We start from the raw sequence: 17,274 nt of genomic DNA, 5'->3' as shown, positions 1-17,274 counted from the left end.
TCTCTCTTCTATTCCATTGGTTTACATGTGTATATTTTTGCCAGCACCATATTGTTTTGATTACCATGACTTCGCAGTAAGTTTTGAAATTAGGAAGTGTGAAGTTTCTAATACCTCTCCAAAATATTGTTTTGACTTTTCAGGGTCCCCTGAAATTCAATATGAATTTTAATATAGATTTTTCTATTTCTGAAAAAAAATGCCATTGGGATTTTTATAAGGATTTCATTGAATCTGTGTGTTACTTCAGGCAGTATTTTCATCTTAACAAATCAAGTCTTCTACTCCATTAACCGAGACATATTTTCCTTTCTTTAGATTTTAATTAATTTCAGTAATGCTTTGTAGTTGGGAGTTTTGTTTTGTGGCTGTTGTTGTGTGTGTGTGTGTGTGTGTGTGTGTGTGTGTGTGTGTGTTTTGTAAAAGTTACCTCCTTGGTTAAATTTATTCCAAAGCATTTTATTCTTTTTGATGCCATTGTAAATGGGTGGAATTTTTTTTAAATTTTCTTTTCAGATTGTTTAATTTTAGTGTAAAAAATGAACAGCAGATAGATTTTTGCATGTTAATTTTGTATCCTGCAATTTTGTTACATTTGCTTATTAACCTTAATAGTTTGTATGTGTGTGTGTGTTTATTCTTTAAGGTTTTCTGCCAATAAGATCATCTGTGAACAGATCATTTTATTTTTTCCTTTCCATTGTGGGTGACTTTTATTTCTTTTTTTGCCTCATATTCTCGCTAGAACTTCTGGTACTACCTTGAATAGAAGTGGCGAGAGCAGACAACTGTCTTGTTCTTCATCTCAGGGGAAAATCTCTCCATCTTCATCCCTGAGCATGGTGTTCACTGTGGGTTTTCACTAATGGCCCTTATCATGTTCGGAAAACACCCTCTACTCTTACCATGTTAAGAGTTTGTGTCTTGAAAGGGTGTTCAAATCTGTCACATGCTTTTTCTGCGTCAATTGAGATGCTCATGTGTGCTTTCTTTCTTCACCTACTAAAACCCACAATTTTTTATATTTTGTTTGGATTTCCTGTCGTTAAGTCAGGAAGAGGGAGAATCAGTCTCTGCTACTCTGTCTTGGCAGGAAGCAAAGGTTCCACAAATACATTAAAAAAAAAAATCTTTCCACGTTAACACAAGTAGACTTAGTTCATCCTTTATAATAGTATTTTCATAGTATTTAATGGTACGCTCTATAGTAGTCCACTGTATGGCCATATCACATTTTATTTAGCTATTAAATGATCCTTGGATTTTTGAGTTGTTTTCTGATTTTAACTACATAATACTTTTCTCTGGGGCAAATTTTCAGAAAAGGAGCTTCTGACGTTTGTGTATGTTCATGTATATACATTGAAAAGATCATATCAAATTACTTGTCAAAGTGGGTGTACCAATGTTCACGCCCATCTGCAAAGTAGAAAAGTACCATTTCCCCATATTAGTTTCCAAGTGTCATATTTTTAGATATCAGAATTTTTGGCAATGTGATAGTGAAAAGGGTAGCGCATTATTATTTCCATTTTCATTTTCTTGAGTGTTAGTGATATTAAGCACCCCCTCATCTATTTATAGGCCGTACACTTTACTTATTTTCTGACTTGCCTGCCTATGTCTTTGCTCACTTTTCTTTTGGGTTGTTTTTCTCTCTATTGTTGATTGTAGGTATTTTTAAAAAAACAGTTTTGATATTTAAAAAAATTATGATGTTATTTGTCATTATTGATCACAAATATTTCTTTAGGTCTGTACATTTCTTATAGTTTTATCTGTGGTGTCCTTTCTTGAGCATACTTTTTTTTTAAATGTGGATGTGGTCAAACTTATTAATTTTTTCTTCAAGGCTTTTATTTTTTATATAAGGAAGTTTCTGTTCTGATAAAAACAAATTTCCCTTCTGGAAAAAAAAAACCTTACTCTCTCTCTATATATAGAGAGAGTAAGGTTTTATATATATATATATACGGATATATATATATATATATATGATTTTTTTTTGGTAGTGAGGTGAGGGCTTTAAACCTTTAGAAGTTATATTTCATAAATATGAGCTAGAGAGCTAACCTTATTTTTTCCATATAAAGAATTGATTGTTCTAATGTTGTTGGTTGACAGTCCTTCCTTATTACATGATACCATTCGTGATTGTCCACTGTGAGCTAGGCTCTCTGTGAGGTAATTTATATGACTTTTCTTGTCTGCTTACTCTGGCAAGTCAGAAAACCGAGGCTCAAAAAATTTACCTAACGCCCAAGGTCACACAGCTGGCCAGCAGTGGAGGCAGAATTTGAACTTGAGTAGATACAGAGGTAGTTGAGAGGGGTGTTCAGTGACCTTGACCTCTTCGGGAAGACCATGGGCCTGGAGAATCCTTGGAGCAGGGCTTCTCAACCTTAGTTCCACTGACCCTTTAAACCCGGATAATTCTTCATATGGTCGTGGGGGCTGCTGTCCTGCGCACTGTAGGCTGTCCGACAGCTTCTCTGGTTTCAATCCGTTATAGCCCCGTAGCACCTTGCCACCACCCTGGCCAGCCTTGATCTCTGGCTGGGGTACTGAAAACTGTCTCTAGGCATCGCTAAATAGTCCATGGGGGATGAAATTGCTCCCTGTGAAAAGCCATTACATTAGATAATGATTATTAAGTGTCAATATCCACTATTAACCATCATTTATGCTAATGACATGGACACTAATTACCAAGGGGCTAATTGTGGTATGTACCCTTGCACTGCTGCTCACTTATAGCTGGGGGACGGAAGGTTCCAGCTTTCCCTTTAAACCACACCTGCTCAGTGCTCTGCCTTCCCGCCTGTGAGTCTTCCCTTGGCCTCTGCCCCTCCAGGAGCTCTGCTTCACCCTGAAGAGGAACGAGCTGTTTCTGTGCCCCCTGTTGGCACTGTTTTCATGGGTGAACCGCAGGAAAACTTTTGGGAGAGGGAAGGGGGTCTGGGGCTTTGGGGTGGGTGGTTCATGTTTTCTCTTCAAAATATTTTTCTTCATCGCTGTCGGCAATGAATACAAATGGAAAAATAAATCCCTGCTGATGCAAAATGACTCCTCACTGTCCACGAGGCAGGGGTGTGGAGCCTTCATCATTCATGATTCGGAGCGGGCTGTAAACAAGCTTGTTGTCACCCACATCCAGCCTGCCAGGCTCTGGGACTACAGACCTGCGTACAAATGTCAGGGCTAACCAGGGACAGCGGCATCCAGGGCCCTGGAAGATACCATGTGCTTCCAAAGCCCCAAAGGCTGCGTGAGATCCGGGTGGGACTTAGAGCCCTGTCTTCAGCTTGGTCAACTGGGATTCCGTATTTTAAAGTCTAAAACTATAATAAAAGTGACCAGGAATTGAATGTTCTAAAATCATTGGAGCAGCTTTGGTAGGGCCTCTGCTGCTAGGACAACTTTTGGCCAGCCCATGCAGGGGCTTGTGATCTCGTTTCTTTTTCTAAGGTCATCCCTCCTCTGCAACCCCCACAGACAACCTGCCCCCATCCCTGCTGCGTCCCCACAGCCCTGGGCCCACCCTGCAGCCCTGTGGATGAGACTCGGGTCACCAACCAAACTGGGGGCTCCCTGATGGTGGGCCCAGGTCTTCTTCTGAGTCTCCTTCATTTGTGGGGGGAGGCTCTCTCCACTGTGGGCCAGCAGAAAGCTGGGCTCAGAGAAGGAAATGGCAAAGGATATTGACCAGCCAGGGCAAGAAATGTCCTGTGGCTCTCACATCTCTGGGCCCTTGCTGTCAGGACAGGCACTCAGGAAGACTTAGGGACACAGTAGAAGGGGGAGGGGATGTGGGCATGGAGGCCCACTTTAGGACCGGGGCTGAGTTGGGCACCGTGTCCTGCAATCCTATGAATATTTAGCTGGTTCTGTCCCTTTTGCTGGCTTCTGCCTATGCAAACAGCCACCAGAGTAGGCAGAAACCAGGGGCAGTGGCGTGGTGGCAACAGCAAGGGACTGTGGGGAGGGAAGAGGGTTGGAGCTCACAACGAGGACGAGGACGCTGACTGAGGGAGCCAACTCAGAGCCCCACCATGGACAGCAGGGCATGGGGTGCCTGCATCCTCTGTTTGCTGAGCCCATTGCCAATTGTGAGTAGCCAACACAGACCTTCCTGCCTCTCCTGCTGGGCTTGGGATCTGAGAGCCTCAGGGCTATATGGGGGGGGGGGTCCAGCTGGAGCCTGGTGGGGTCCCCACTGTCTCTTCCCCGGCACAGCAGTTTCTTCCTACTAATCAGACTACTGACCATGGCTCAAGAGAAATCCTGTCCCCTCCCCTCATTCCTCTCGTCCCCCCCTCCCCTACCACCTCAGCTGCTTGGCTCTGGGTAGCTCTGCCAGGAAACCTGGCTGAGCTGACTTAGCCTCCTTGTTGCTTCCCTCCAGGGCCTGTCTGGCCCCCGCGGGGGGGGGGGGGGGGTGCGGCACAGAGACTGTGTCTGCCCAAAACAGACTCTGAATCAGGGAGGCAGTTAGGGCCTCTCTTCTCTGTCTCCTGTCCCGCAAGTCTTCTCTGAGCTACAGGTCCCTAATTCTTCCACCAAATCTCCAGACTCCTTCCGATCCCCCGCATCCCAGGAGCTGCACTCTGCTCTGGTTGCTGCCTCTTAAGTGGGTGTGGCCAGGGACCAGGTGGGCCTGCGCAGGGAGTGGAGAACAGCTGCTCCCCACTGGCACTTGGGGAACTGCTCCTCTCTCCATGCCCGATGGGGGGGGGGGGGCTGGAGGAGCTTTTGGCAAATCGACCTGCCGGAGAGTGGGGTGTGGGACAGGGGCCCTTCCTGCATTTCCCAGCATGTTTTCCAGGAGTTACCGCAAGGGACACCGGGACCAGGACAGGACGTACAAGGTACTGGGTGGGAAGCTCAGTGCACGCAGACCAAGGACTTCTTCCTCCGCTGGCTTGTGTGTGTGTGTGCATGCGTGTGGCCGCCAGACAGCACCTGCCCCTAGGTGCACAACCTTGGGGCTGGAATCCCGGCCCCAGGGAAACTAGTTGTGTGGCCTGGGCAAGTTCCCCACCTTTCCTGAGTCCTACTTGTCTCTTTTGTATAAAGGAGATCATATGAACTCACTGGGGCTATTGTGCATTGAATGGGATCTGATTTGTCAAGGGTTGGGTATAGGGTGCTTGACAAATTTCTTCTCCTCCTCCTCCTTCTTTTTTTTTTCTTTTTTTTGGTAATTTCAGCAGAGTTGACACACCTTGTTACATTAGTTTCAGGTGTACCAGATAGCGATGTGACAAGCGGATATGTCATGCTGTGCTCTCCACAAGTGTGGCTCCCATCTGTCACCATACAATGCTATTACGACACCATCGACTTTATTCCCTGGGCTGTAACTTTCCTCCCTGTGCCTTATTCATCCATACCTGGAAGCCTGCAGCTCCCACTCTCCTTCACCTGTTTTGCATCCCCCCTTTTTATGCCGTATAGGTAACATCTATTGCCTTCCCTTCTGCAGTGAGGGAGTCTTCTTCCTCACATCTTTGTGCACCCCACCATAACCATGTGTGCTCTCTCTCACTCCCCCGCAACCCCAACCTCCCCCCACCTCCCCTCTGACTCCTTCACGCCACCCTATCTAGCTCTGCCATTCCTGCCTCCTTCTTAGAAGGACCTCCTGTCCACCCATATAATCTAGGATAATCTCCCCATCAAAAGACCATTACCTTAATCCCAGCTGCAAAATCCCTTTGGCCCTGCCAGAGAGCATATTCAGTTTTCAGGGATTAGGACGTAGACATTGTTGTGTGTACGAGGGGCATTGTTCCACCTACCAAGGTACTTTGTGCAGGATCGCATCCAGGGAGCAGGAGTGCCGAATGGGGTTAGGAGAGCAGGGACGGAGGAAAGGCCCGGCACAGACAAGTCGTGGGCTCAGCCAGCTCCAGGAGATCTTCAGAAGACTTGAGTTCAACGTGTCTCAGAACTTACTCCCAAGAGATGAAATTGGGAACCATCTGTCCAAATGTCCATCTTTCTTTCCTTTCTCCCTTCCCTCGTCCCTCCCTCTTCTCCTTCCATCCTTCCTTGCTTCCTTCCTTCCTCCTTTCCCTCCTCTACCGAATGCCCTTTCCAGTACTGTGAGCCAGGCCCTGTGCTTAGGAGCAGGGGAGCAGAAACACATCAGGCTTTGTATCTCTTCTAAGGTCTTTGGGACCAGAGAACCCAGAAGGAGCCGCCGACCAGCTTGGCCAATCCCCTTACCTCCTTCCTGCAGGTATCCGGCCATGTGCACCCAGAGTGCGACTTCATCGCCCAGCTCAGAGAGGATGAGAGGTCATGTCTGCAAGCAGCAGAATGGATGCCCAACACCACGCTGGGTATGGCGCTGGGGAGGGAGGGAGTGACTTCTAGATTCCTTTATCTCCTCCAGCCTCATCCCTCCCAATGCTGGAGGGGCCTGGCCCCCTGAGTCTGCTGTGCTCCTATCTCTCTCTGCAGGCTGCCCCAGGATGTGGGATGGGCTGCTGTGCTGGCCAACGGGGGGCTCTGGCGAGTGGGTGACTCTCTCTTGCCCTGATTTCTTCTCTCACTTCAGCTCAGAGCCAGGTGAGGGTTCCAGGTGTGGAGGTGAGTGGGGAAGAGAGGTGGTTCCATCTGGTGATGCCAGAATATGCAGGTGACTTCCTGGCTTTGGGCGCAGTAGATCTGGATTTGAACACCAACTTCCCATCTTCCCATGTGTCTTTGGGCTAGTCACTCAACCTCCAAACACGCAGCTTCCTGCCCTGTGACCTGGGGAAAACAAGAACTTCAACCTCAGAGGGGGTGAGGATTGGTGACAAGAGCATGGAAGTGCAGGACCTAGGGCCTGACCTCAAGGGAATGTTCTGTGGGTGTTAGCAGGAGGGCTACCTATGGGGTGGAGGGGAGGAGGGCCTGTCTGACTGTTCCCATGCTACCAGCGGCTGAATGGGGGGGTGGAGTGAGGAAGGGTTTCTCCTGGAACCAAGGTCCATGGAGAGAAGGCCACCCCCTCTCTGCCACTGGGAGGAGCAGAGTCTGCAGACTCTGGATGGGTCCATGACTCCCCAACCCATCCTGGAGAGAGAAGGAGCGATAACCTGTTCTCTGTTCCCACCTCTGCATGCCTTCCAGGGGCCGTGAAGAGGGATTGCACTATCACGGGCTGGTCCGAGCCATTCCCACCTTACTCTGTGGCCTGCCCTGTGCCCCTAGAGCTGCTGATGGAGGAGGTAAGGGGCTCCAGCATCTTGGAGGAAGAGTCACTATGAATATTTGTAGGGATCGTGGGCCGCACAATGGAGGGGTTACCATTTCCACTGTAGCTAGCAGGTTGGAATATTAATTGCAGAAGTTTCCAGAAGATGGCAGTATCTCCCAGAGAGAGGGCCTTGGTCTTTTGCTAATTGCTTAGGGGTGCTTCATGAGCCATGGTGCTGGGAAAGAGGGGAGGCAGAGGGCAGTGTGGGAGGTGTGCTGGCTGCCATCTCCTTAGCGTGCCCTCTCCGTGCTCAGGCCCCCAGGGCAGGAGCTTTGAGCGGTTCCAGGGAAACAGAGGATCTTAGTGGTCCTGGGCACACTCCTTCCCTCCTCCAGTCCTCAGTCCATGGAGTGGTGTACATGCCCCACACTTCTGAATTGAGCAGAGCCTCTGCAAGGTACTTTGGTACCCACAGTCCCATACCTCTTTCCCCTCAGCCCTGCAAGGCAAGGCCTGAGTCTGACCATTTTTCAAATGAGAAGACAGACACAGGTGGTGATTGCCTACACCCTTCAGGGGTCCTGATCCCCTCCCTCGGGCTATACCGTCCATCTCCATCTTTTCCACTTTTCCCTGTGGCTGTTGCTGGCTGCCCCTTTACTTAGGGGCATGTTGTGTGCCCAAGATGGTAAGCAAGTAGGATTCTGTAAACAAGCCCCAGTTCCTCTTGAGCTTTTCTCATTCCTCAGTGAATGAAGAGCATACAAATGAATGAATGAATGAAGCAGTAGTTTCTATGCTGCCTGTCCTGCCCCAGTAACGGTGGGAATCAACTGTCTCACTCCCGGGCCCCTCCCCTTCACCCTGTCTGCCCACCAGCAGATCAGGTGCAAGACCGGCTGTAAACAAACACTTCTGTTCATGAGGGAGCTTGCCCAAGTTCCCACGGGTGCTCCTGCCCCCAGATGGGGTGCTCTGGGGTAGAACTGAGAGCCTTCACCTGCTTGGTCATTAAGCCTCCCCTTCCCCGAAAGTGCAGCTCCTGAGAATTCCTCTGTCTCTACCCTGCCAGAAATCCTACTTCTCCACGGTGAAGATCATCTATACTCTGGGTCATAGCATCTCCGTCGTGGCCCTCTTTGTGGCCATTGCCATCCTGGTTGCTCTCAGGTTTGCCGTCCTCTTTGCCTGCTTGAGAACCTTCACTGCTTCCCTATTGCCCGCAGCACTAAGCCTGATTCCTTGCCTGGATATCCAGGAGGTTCCCAGATCTAGGCACCATGGCCATTCCTGGCTTTTCCTTTCCTTCCCCCTACATGTTCCCTTTCCACCACTTGGAGAGGCCCTCCAGGACTCACTGCCATCTCTACACCTTTGCTCATGTGGAACTTACTCCCTTTGCTTGGAATGCCCAGTTGCTTTGTTCTTGATATATTTCTATCTGTTAAAATCTGAAACCCAACTCCCAACTGCTTCAAGAACACTTTTTGCTCCCCTCACCGAAACCCTTCTTGACTATTCCAACCTTTTAATCGTTGCCCCTCTGGAGGCCCTCCAGCTTTAGAGTCTGAGCCCCAAAACATGGCTTGTGCTGTTGTCTGTCTCATGGGGCTGTGCCTCATTCTCTGAGCACCTAGGGGGCTCCCCGGGGTGGTATCCTGCCCTTTCTGCCTCTGTCCCCCGACTCTGAGCCCCCGAAGGGAGGGACTGGTCCTCTCACCTGTGCTGAGCCCGGGGCAGTGGTTGGTCAGCTGTCCCGCATGGCCACTCCAAGTGCAGCCCAGTGTGGCTCAAGTCAGTTCAGTTTGCTTCCCACCACGCTCACCCTTCTCCCTCCCCACTCCTCCAGGAGGCTCCACTGTGCTCGGAACTACATCCACACCCAGCTGTTTGTCACCTTTATCCTCAAGGCGGGCGCTGTGTTCCTGAAGGACGCCACCCTCTTCCACGGGGAGAACACGGACCACTGCAGCTTCTCCACTGTAACAACTGGAAGGCCCCGGGGTGGGCGGGGAAGGAAGGCTATGTGAGAAATAGAGATGCGCCCCACCCCGCCAGTCCGCCCAGTCCTGTGGGCTGACCCTGGGGCTCTACAATTGCCCATAATAGAGTAGGAAACACCCACCCCTCCGCAGAGTCAGGTCCTAAATCCCCATGCCATTTCTTGGACGGCGGGGCCGATTCAGGTCATTCCCCGAGTTCCGTGTTCCCCTTCCCATTCCTTATTCCATACTCTGACCTGGCCCGTACTTCACCCAGCAGTCTCTGCATTTCCTACCTGCCTGCACGTGCCAGCCTGTCCGTGGCTGGGTGTGGGTATGTGTGGAGTGAGGCGGAGCTGGGTCCCTCCCTCGAGAAGCACCCAAGGGGCCTGGTGGGAGGGGGGCAGAATGCACCTGATTATGGGACCATCGAGTGGGGGAGGGGGTGTTGAGAACTGGGCTTCAGGGAGGAGGTGGCTCTGGAGCTGGGAGGGGGTAAAGGGGAGGGAAGACACATTTAGCGGAGGGGCTGGGGTGAATAGACTCTCGCAGATGGGAACTCATGAAGCATGTCCAAGAACCAGAGAGGTCACAGCGGGACAGGAAGGTGGGAGAAACAGGAGAATGAAAATCCAAGGCCGTTGGGGATAGCATGGAGGCCCCGCACCCCCCAGGCACACTAACTGTGCTGGAAATGGACAGATATGCAGACGGACAAACCCACAATGACCTTAATGAAGGAATGAAAGAGAAACTAGTAATAATGATGTGACCTGAGCACTTCCATGTGACATTGCTCTAAATGCTTTATTGCATGTATTACCACCTTTTATTTCCTGGGTATGTTTTCGTTTTAGTCCCATTTGTATATACCTGGGTCCAAGCTCAGGCTGCCTGAGCTCAGGGGTGGTGCTCCTCACCCTTGACAGATGAGTGAGTCACATGCTGAACGAATGAAGGCAGTGTGAGGGCCCATACGTTTGCAGGAATGAACGGAGCTCCATACCTACAGCTCTGAGGCTGGACGTGGGGTCAGGAAGGACCGACCAAAAGAGCAAATAGTAGCAATTCCTACGCAGCGTTTCCATCTTGTCCTCATGATGAGGCATTTGATAGGAATTGGGAGTATTTCCTTTGACAGACGAGAAGGCGAGGTCCGGGGAGGTTACCCAGCTAATGCAGGCTAGGTGTGAACTCGGATCACAAGTCTGTGCGGTTAACCACCACATTATGCTACCACAGCCCCTCTGGGGCAGCCTGAGGGGGAGGGGCCTCAGTGGGGTAGGGGCTCCGGTGGGTGTCCTGCTCCAAAAAAGCCACGCCCCGGCCCACAGGTTCTATGTAAGGTCTCTGTGACCACCTCCCATTTTGCCACCATGACCAACTTCAGCTGGCTCTTGGTAGAAGCTGCATACCTGACCTGCCTCTTGGCCTCCAAGTCGCCCAGCACAAGGAGAGCCTTCTGGTGGCTGGTTCTTGCTGGCTGGGGTGAGTGCCGAGGCTGCGGGGCGGAGGGGGGGGCACTGTGGGGCTAGGGGAGGGCTGGGAATGTACAGGGAGCTCAACCAAAGGTCCCTTCTGCTTGCTGATGGTGACGCAGGACCCAGAGCGGGGAAGGAACAGCAGTTGGTAGTTCTACGGTTTCCTGGTCCCACCTTCCCGGTGCCTCATGTAGCCTGCAGTCGTGGCAGCAGGTAGGCGCATGTCTCTGAGCCAAGGACGCAGACCCCTTACTGTGTCTCCTCTGTACCCCACAGGGCTTCCCCTGCTCTTCACTGCCGTGTGGGTGTGTTGCAAAGTGGTCTTCGAGGATGTGGCGTGAGTCCGGGGGGAATCACCTCATCCCACCGTGCCGGGTATGGGCGGGACCAACAGGCAGTGTGGTGGTCCTCCAAGCTGGGGAGAAGAGGAGGAGACTCTGGTCCTGCCTTCAGGGAACACCCAGGCTTGGGTGCAAGATGGGAAGGTCATTGTGGGTAGCGTGGAAGGGGCACGCTCCCTCCTGGGGTGGGAGGGGGCCTCAGATGCTCAGAGTGCTGGGCTCAGGGAGAGGTAGGATTTGGGGATACACTAAATAGGGCCTCCTGGAACAAGGGGAGGTTCTGAGGCCAACAAGAAGCAGCTAGGTGGAGAGAGAGAGGGTTAGCCCAGCCTGGATTGCCATGTCCCTTTGGAAGGAGTCCCATCTGGCTGGGAGAGGAGATAAGACTGGGCAGACATTTTTGGTGCCCCCCCATCAGTTCCGGCTTGTCTTCTCCCTAGGTGCTGGGACCTGGATGACAGCTCTCCTTACTGGTGGATCATCAAAGGGCCAATTGTTCTCTCTGTTGGGGTCAGTCCCTTGGGCCACGCCCTCTGCTTTCTGCTCCCTGGGTCAGTGGAGGTGGCTGTCCGACAGGAAACAGGGCTCCATGCTGGGAGCAGGATACCTGGGCTCTTTAGCCCTGCTCTGCCGGTTTGTCTGCGCGACCCTCTCTGGACCTCAGTGTTGGTGAAACTGGGCGGCGGTGGGGGTGGGGTGGGGGGTGGTCTCCACAGCACTCAGCCTCCTCGCTTGGAGTCATGATGAATTCAGTACCTGACTGTAGGCCATGTCCCACTGCAGCGAGGCTGGTGTGGGGAGCGGAAGGAGGGCAGTAGCTGAGCCAACTGCCTGCCCCCATGGTGCAAACCAGGTCACCTGGGCTGGTTTGCATGGCCTCGGGGAATGTGTGCATAGCCCCCAACATTATCAAAAGGGGGGGACACCTACTTTGTCAGAGTAGACCCTGGGAGGTGATGGAGGCAGGATGACAAGGTCTGACCCTCCCCGCAGCCCTTTATTCCAGGGCTGGAGAGGGAGGGGGACCTAGGATGCAAGTTCTAGATTAACAACCTGTACATCCCTCCACCTGCAAATCCCTGTGTCTCAAGGATTTAGGATTTCTAATCCTCAAAGAGGTCCCATCCCAGGCCACCGGGGCCACCCCCTGACTCTCGCCTTTCACCTTCTCGCACCTCTATTTCCAGGTGAACTTTGGGCTTTTTCTTAATATTATCCGTGTCCTGCTGAGGAAGCTGGAGCCGGTTCAGGGCAGCCTCCGTGCCGAGTCTCAGTACTGGTAATGTGTGTGCACACATATGTGCATTTGGAGACCCTGGGGCCATAACCGGAGTGGGAGTCAATGTAGTTCCATTTCATTCACTATCTGGGACTGTTCTCCTCCCTAAGCTTCCAGAGAGAGAACAGATCTGGTCCCTGCCCTCTAGGAGATCACACTGTGGGGAGGATCAGGCTCCAAGTATCCCATTACCAGGCCAAATGGATGGATGAGTGCTCAGGTCCATTTCTATGGGATCCTGTGGAAGGAGAACTTTTCTAGATGGGGTGATGGGAGTGAGGTATGGGTTAGGGAAGACTTCCTGGAGGAGGTGGTCTTTGAACTAGACTTTGATGTGTAGATGTTGAATAAATGGAGCATTTGGCAGCAAGAACAGCAAGATTCATGGCCCCAAAGTAAGGAAGCCCTGCATTGTACCACACTGTGTTTGGGGAGGCTGGTGTTCTCCAGGGTACTTCCCCATATAGACTCCAGAGAGTCTATATGGGGAACTGAAGGGAAGTGGGAGTGAGTGGGAGGCACGTGGGAATTTCTAATCCCAACCTTGGGTGCCTAGGGCTTGTCTTCTCCTGCAGGCGTCTTTCTAAATCCACGCTTCTCCTTATCCCACTGTTTGGAGTTCACTATGTCATCTTCAACTTTCTGCCCGACACTGTGGGCCTGAGCGTCCGCCTCCCCCTGGAGTTGGGAGTGGGCTCCTTCCAGGTGAGGACCCCCATAGGGACTCTTTCCACCAAGTCCTTGGGCAGGAGGGAGGCAGTGCTGTCCAGTGGTATGGCTGAGTTCATGGTAGGTTAAGGGTTACCAGGCTTGGTGATTCTTTCTTTCATCCATCTATCTCTCTATTCATTCAGCTTCCCCTGAGCCCATCTACTCATCCATTTAGCCATCCATCTCCCCATCCTCCATCCATCTATCCAGCCAGCCAGCCATCCAGCCACCTACCTCTTTACCCATGCATCTGTCACTCACTTATTCAGTCATCTATCCATTCATCATCCACCCATGCATCGCTCATCCACTTATCTGTGCCAGGATCTGTGCTTAATAGGAAAATCAGAGAAATAGCCTTAGCAGGCTTTCTACAACGACTACACGAGGCAACGTGCCTGGCATGTAGTAAGATGGATGCACCTCCTTCCCTTTCCCCAAAGACCTGGCCCAAGCCACAGCCTGGGGCTGGGTGGAGGAAAATATAGTAGAAGAACTGTGGACATCTTATGGCCAGGCCATCATATTCTGATGTGGTCCTTTCTCTTTGGCCCTGCAGGGCTTCATCGTTGCCGTCCTGTATTGCTTTCTCAACCAAGAGGTATATAACTTTGCTGGCTATTCTTAGTCCTTGAGTCTACCCTCCTGGCAGAACTAAGGCCACTCATCTTCTTTCCAGACCCTGCAAGTCCCAGCTCAAACCAAAACTTGACTCTTGTGATCGTTTGGGAAGCTTAGTCTGTCCTGTTTCTAGATCAAGCTGAACCTGATTGCTTCATGTTAATGTCCTTTATCCATCCCTCCTCTGGGTTGGACCAAATATACTATCCATTCAGGACCAGGGATGGTCTAAAAGGATCCCCCAGTTCTGTGTTCCTAAAACCGAACAAAAGGGAGAGTGGAGGAGGGAACGAGCCAGCTCTGGGAGAGACAGAGAAAACAGAGACAATGGAACTGAAATTCAGATGCAGACATAAAGGAAACTAGGAAAATAGAGTCAGGTGCAACAACAGGGAGGATGATGAAGAACAGAGCCAGGGATCCTGATAGAAAGCACCTGGAAGAGAGGGACTGATGAAGAGAAGAGACCAACCAGAGGAGGACACACCCATGACTAGATCATTGGTGCTGATATTCTTGTAGAAATATGAAAGACGGCAGAGAGTGGAAAAGGAAAACATCCCACCCAAGAGGCACCTTGCATTTGTCCCTTAGGACAGACTAGCTCTGTGGGAAAGGCAGGAGAATTTATCCCAGTGCCCTACACCCCAGGCCCTACGGCTGTGTGCATGGCAGAGTGATGGGTTCCCCCAGGAAGCATGGATTTGCCATGGGCTCTGATCCGCTGGAGATGCACGTGCCCTCTGCCAGCCGTGGAATGGAGCTCGCCCCTCTCCTGCCACCTCTGTCCCTGACTGGCTCCCACTCCGCTGACTCTTTACTCCCACTGCAGCCTCCCTGAGTCTCGCACAGCCTTATCGGGTGTCTGGGTGCAGACACAGGACTGTGGTATCTGTTTGTAGTGGCTCTTGAGTCCTGTGGACAGTGACAAGAGTGAAGAACAGCCCTGGACTTTGGCTGGAGGGACCTGGGAAAGAGGCTTCCATAGAGAGCTGTGAAAGAATCTGTCCTGGGAAATCCGGTTGGAGACCAGATAGTTACATACGTCTGGTGGTGCGGGGCTTCCTACTCATCAATAGCTCTTCTGCTGTTAAGCATCTATGGGGAAGCTCACCTTTATTTTGAACAGAAATCTGTCTCCCTTTTATCTTTCACTACAGCCCAAGTTCAGCTCTGTCTGTTGGGGTGGGGTTGTCACAGCCTCTCAGCTCCCTTTGACCCCGACAGCACCTTGAAAATGTGACAGTTCAGATTTCCCTGCCCCCCCGTCTCCCCTCCCAACCTAGCTGTTTTACTTTCTGGAATCCCAGTCCCCTTACCTAGCTCCCTAGACAGGGTTCCACCTTTCTCCCTTTAGGTCATATCCTCTGGACAGGTTCCCAGTGGCCATCATTTAGTTAAGTGGGCAGGGCAGGACTGAATCCCAGAGAAGGGGGTGGGAGGCCACTCAGGGAGGACAGTGGGGCTAGTTGGCCAGAAACAGAAGAAAACACCCCTAGAAAATGTCTTTAACTGGACTCATACAAAGGTAGTGCTAAAAACTAGAGTAAAGAGCTAAAGGGATTGGCCAGGACTGCTCACAGGAAGGAGGAAGTAGTATCTTTCAGAGATAAAACTTAGTGATGGCTCTGGTCAATCTTGGCTTCTCGTTCCCCAGGAGTCCGTGTCTCTGTTTCTCCTGCGTGGTCTCTCCCTAGACCGTCAGTCCCCCTGGGGTAGAGTACAGAAGTTAGCAGTGGGATCTTCCTAACATCCTCTCCCTTGCCCCTGGAGGTAAAGACCGAGATCTCACGGAGGTGGCACGGCCATGACCTTGAGCTTCTGCCAGCCCGGAGGACCCACACCAAGTGGACAATGCCTTCTCGCTCTGGGGTGAAGGCTTTGACCTCTGTCTGCTAAGCTAGCCACATCATGAGACTGGAGCGCACACCTGGACTTGGGCAGCTACAATGGCCTACCGCCCTCTGCAGGAGCAAGAGGGATGGGCACCCTGAGAACCCTCAGGCCACGCCTCCGCCCCAGCTGCTGCCCTGCTCTGGGCAGGGGCAAACCTTTCACCCTGTCCTGCACCTGTCCTGCACCTGACCCTCGGCCCCTGTGTGTCTACCTCTGAAGTCCCTGGTTGTTCTGTCTCTATTCTCCTGTTCCTCCTCCTGGAGTCTGGACCATAGCCCAAGGCCAGAGGAGCCAATAAACTTGTAAACAAATAGATACAGAGTTTGAGTGGACACCTGCCCGGCCACAGGGGCGGGACCTGCAGCCTCGATTTGGATCTCTGGTGCAGAAGCGCCTTTATCATTCCCTCGTCCATTTCGTCCCCATTATTAGTCTGTGCAAGAATCCTCTTGTTTAATTTATTCTTAAGACGTGTTCTCTCTTGTCTCTATCTCCAATCCCATCCCTCTCCTCCCACAGGCAAGCATCTCCACGTGTTTCATGTGAATATTTGCGTTTCTGTGTGTTTTTGCAAAATGCGTAGTATTTTTGTGTGTGTCTGCACTTTCGAGTTGCATAAATTTTGTCGGTTATATGCTTCATTTCTGCTTCTAACATTTTCCCGTTCGACACTCTGCTTTGAAGACATCCACCCATGTTGCCGTGTGCTCATCTGGTCCCTTGTTTTGACTGCCATATGGTGCCACATGGTGTCATCGCCCACGTCTGACCGGTCCCGTCTCCCCTTCTCCCCCGTAGGTGAATATTCACACGCTTGTCCCCTCATGCACCTGTACAAGTGAGACTTTCTCTGGGACACAGCCCCGGGAACAAAAGTGCCGGGTCATCACACATGCCTTTTCTTCCAGGATCACCTACCGCCAGATTGTGCTCCAGAATGCTTGCAAAACCTGCACTCCCACCGGCAGCTCCACCAACACTTGGCATTACCCAGCTTTTTAATGTTTGCAAGTCCAATGGGTGTAAAGTGACATCTCATTGTTGTTTCAATTTGCATTTCTCTGATAACTAATGAGTGTGAGCTTCTTTTCCCGGGCCTGTTAGCCCTTTGGGTTTGTTCTTCTGGAAATCCACTTAGGTCCCTTTCTCTATTTTTCTCCGTCATCGAGATGTCCCAATTCTAGGTCTTTCCCTCAGGTTCTCTCCATTGTGTGCCTTCCTGTGCCCATAGCCTACTGTCTGCTGCCCCCCTCCCCACCCCCACTTGGTGGAGGGCCCAGGAGGTAAGGCATCCTCATGGTCAGCCCTTCCCCCACTCTATTCCTTGGCTGCGGGGAGGAGAATGAGACCTGCGTGCTGTCCCTGGGAATGTGTTTGTAGACTGATGGGAGATTTGAGTGCAGAGAACAGGCAGAAATGGACCCTACAGGTCAGGATAAAATCGCTCCCATCCTTGGTCAGCCCACAGCCGATCTGTGGTGCAAAAACTCAGCTCCATTCTCTGGCCTCCAGGAAGACTTCCAGTCTTCCCTGCCATTATTGCTCTGATGCACACCCTCCTCCCTCCCAGGCATGAGGGTTTCAGTGCAGGGAGACTCAGCCAGATGAAACCCAGGGTCATATCGTTGGCCACGATATCCGACTACCAGCACCTTCTTGGTCAGACAAATGTCAAGGTGTGACTCCAGCCTAAGAACTTTCCTTTAGCCTCAGGGAATTGAATTCCTCAGGGAATTCATATTCATTGCAGGGCATTGAGAGACATAGCCAG

General features: G+C 51.3%; 1 protein-coding gene across 1 annotated transcript; it reads left to right on the top strand.

Annotated features, from left to right (window-relative positions):
* Window positions 1–4,052: 4,052 nt before the first annotated feature.
* GHRHR (growth hormone releasing hormone receptor) lies at window positions 4,053–15,506 on the top strand. The gene is made up of 13 exons (XM_046021310.1): window positions 4,053–4,109; window positions 6,245–6,347; window positions 6,469–6,576; window positions 7,126–7,223; window positions 8,265–8,362; window positions 9,042–9,174; window positions 10,509–10,662; window positions 10,932–10,992; window positions 11,437–11,506; window positions 12,184–12,275; window positions 12,851–12,980; window positions 13,546–13,587; window positions 15,381–15,506. Exons 1-13 carry the CDS (start codon window positions 4,053–4,055, stop codon window positions 15,504–15,506), a joined length of 1,272 nt encoding a protein of 423 aa, XP_045877266.1.
* The last annotated feature ends 1,768 nt before the right edge of the window (window positions 15,507–17,274 follow it).

The sequence above is a fragment of the Meles meles genome, chromosome 10, assembly GCF_922984935.1.
Source record: "Meles meles chromosome 10, mMelMel3.1 paternal haplotype, whole genome shotgun sequence".
In the NCBI taxonomy this organism is placed as follows: Eukaryota; Metazoa; Chordata; class Mammalia; order Carnivora; family Mustelidae; genus Meles; species Meles meles.
The sequence above is the reverse complement of the archived record's forward strand: the minus strand, read 5'-3'. Positions and strand labels throughout refer to the sequence as shown.

Bases quoted from the DNA above. Each gene is read 5' to 3' on its own strand.
- GHRHR (XM_046021310.1), top strand. From the start codon at position 4,053: ATGGACAGCAGGGCATGGGGTGCCTGCATCCTCTGTTTGCTGAGCCCA. The intron at 6,348-6,468 runs GTATGGCGCTGG...CTCTCTCTGCAG, and splicing joins GATGCCCAACACCACGCTGG to GCTGCCCCAGGATGTGGGAT. The intron at 11,507-12,183 runs GTCAGTCCCTTG...CTCTATTTCCAG, and splicing joins CAATTGTTCTCTCTGTTGGG to GTGAACTTTGGGCTTTTTCT.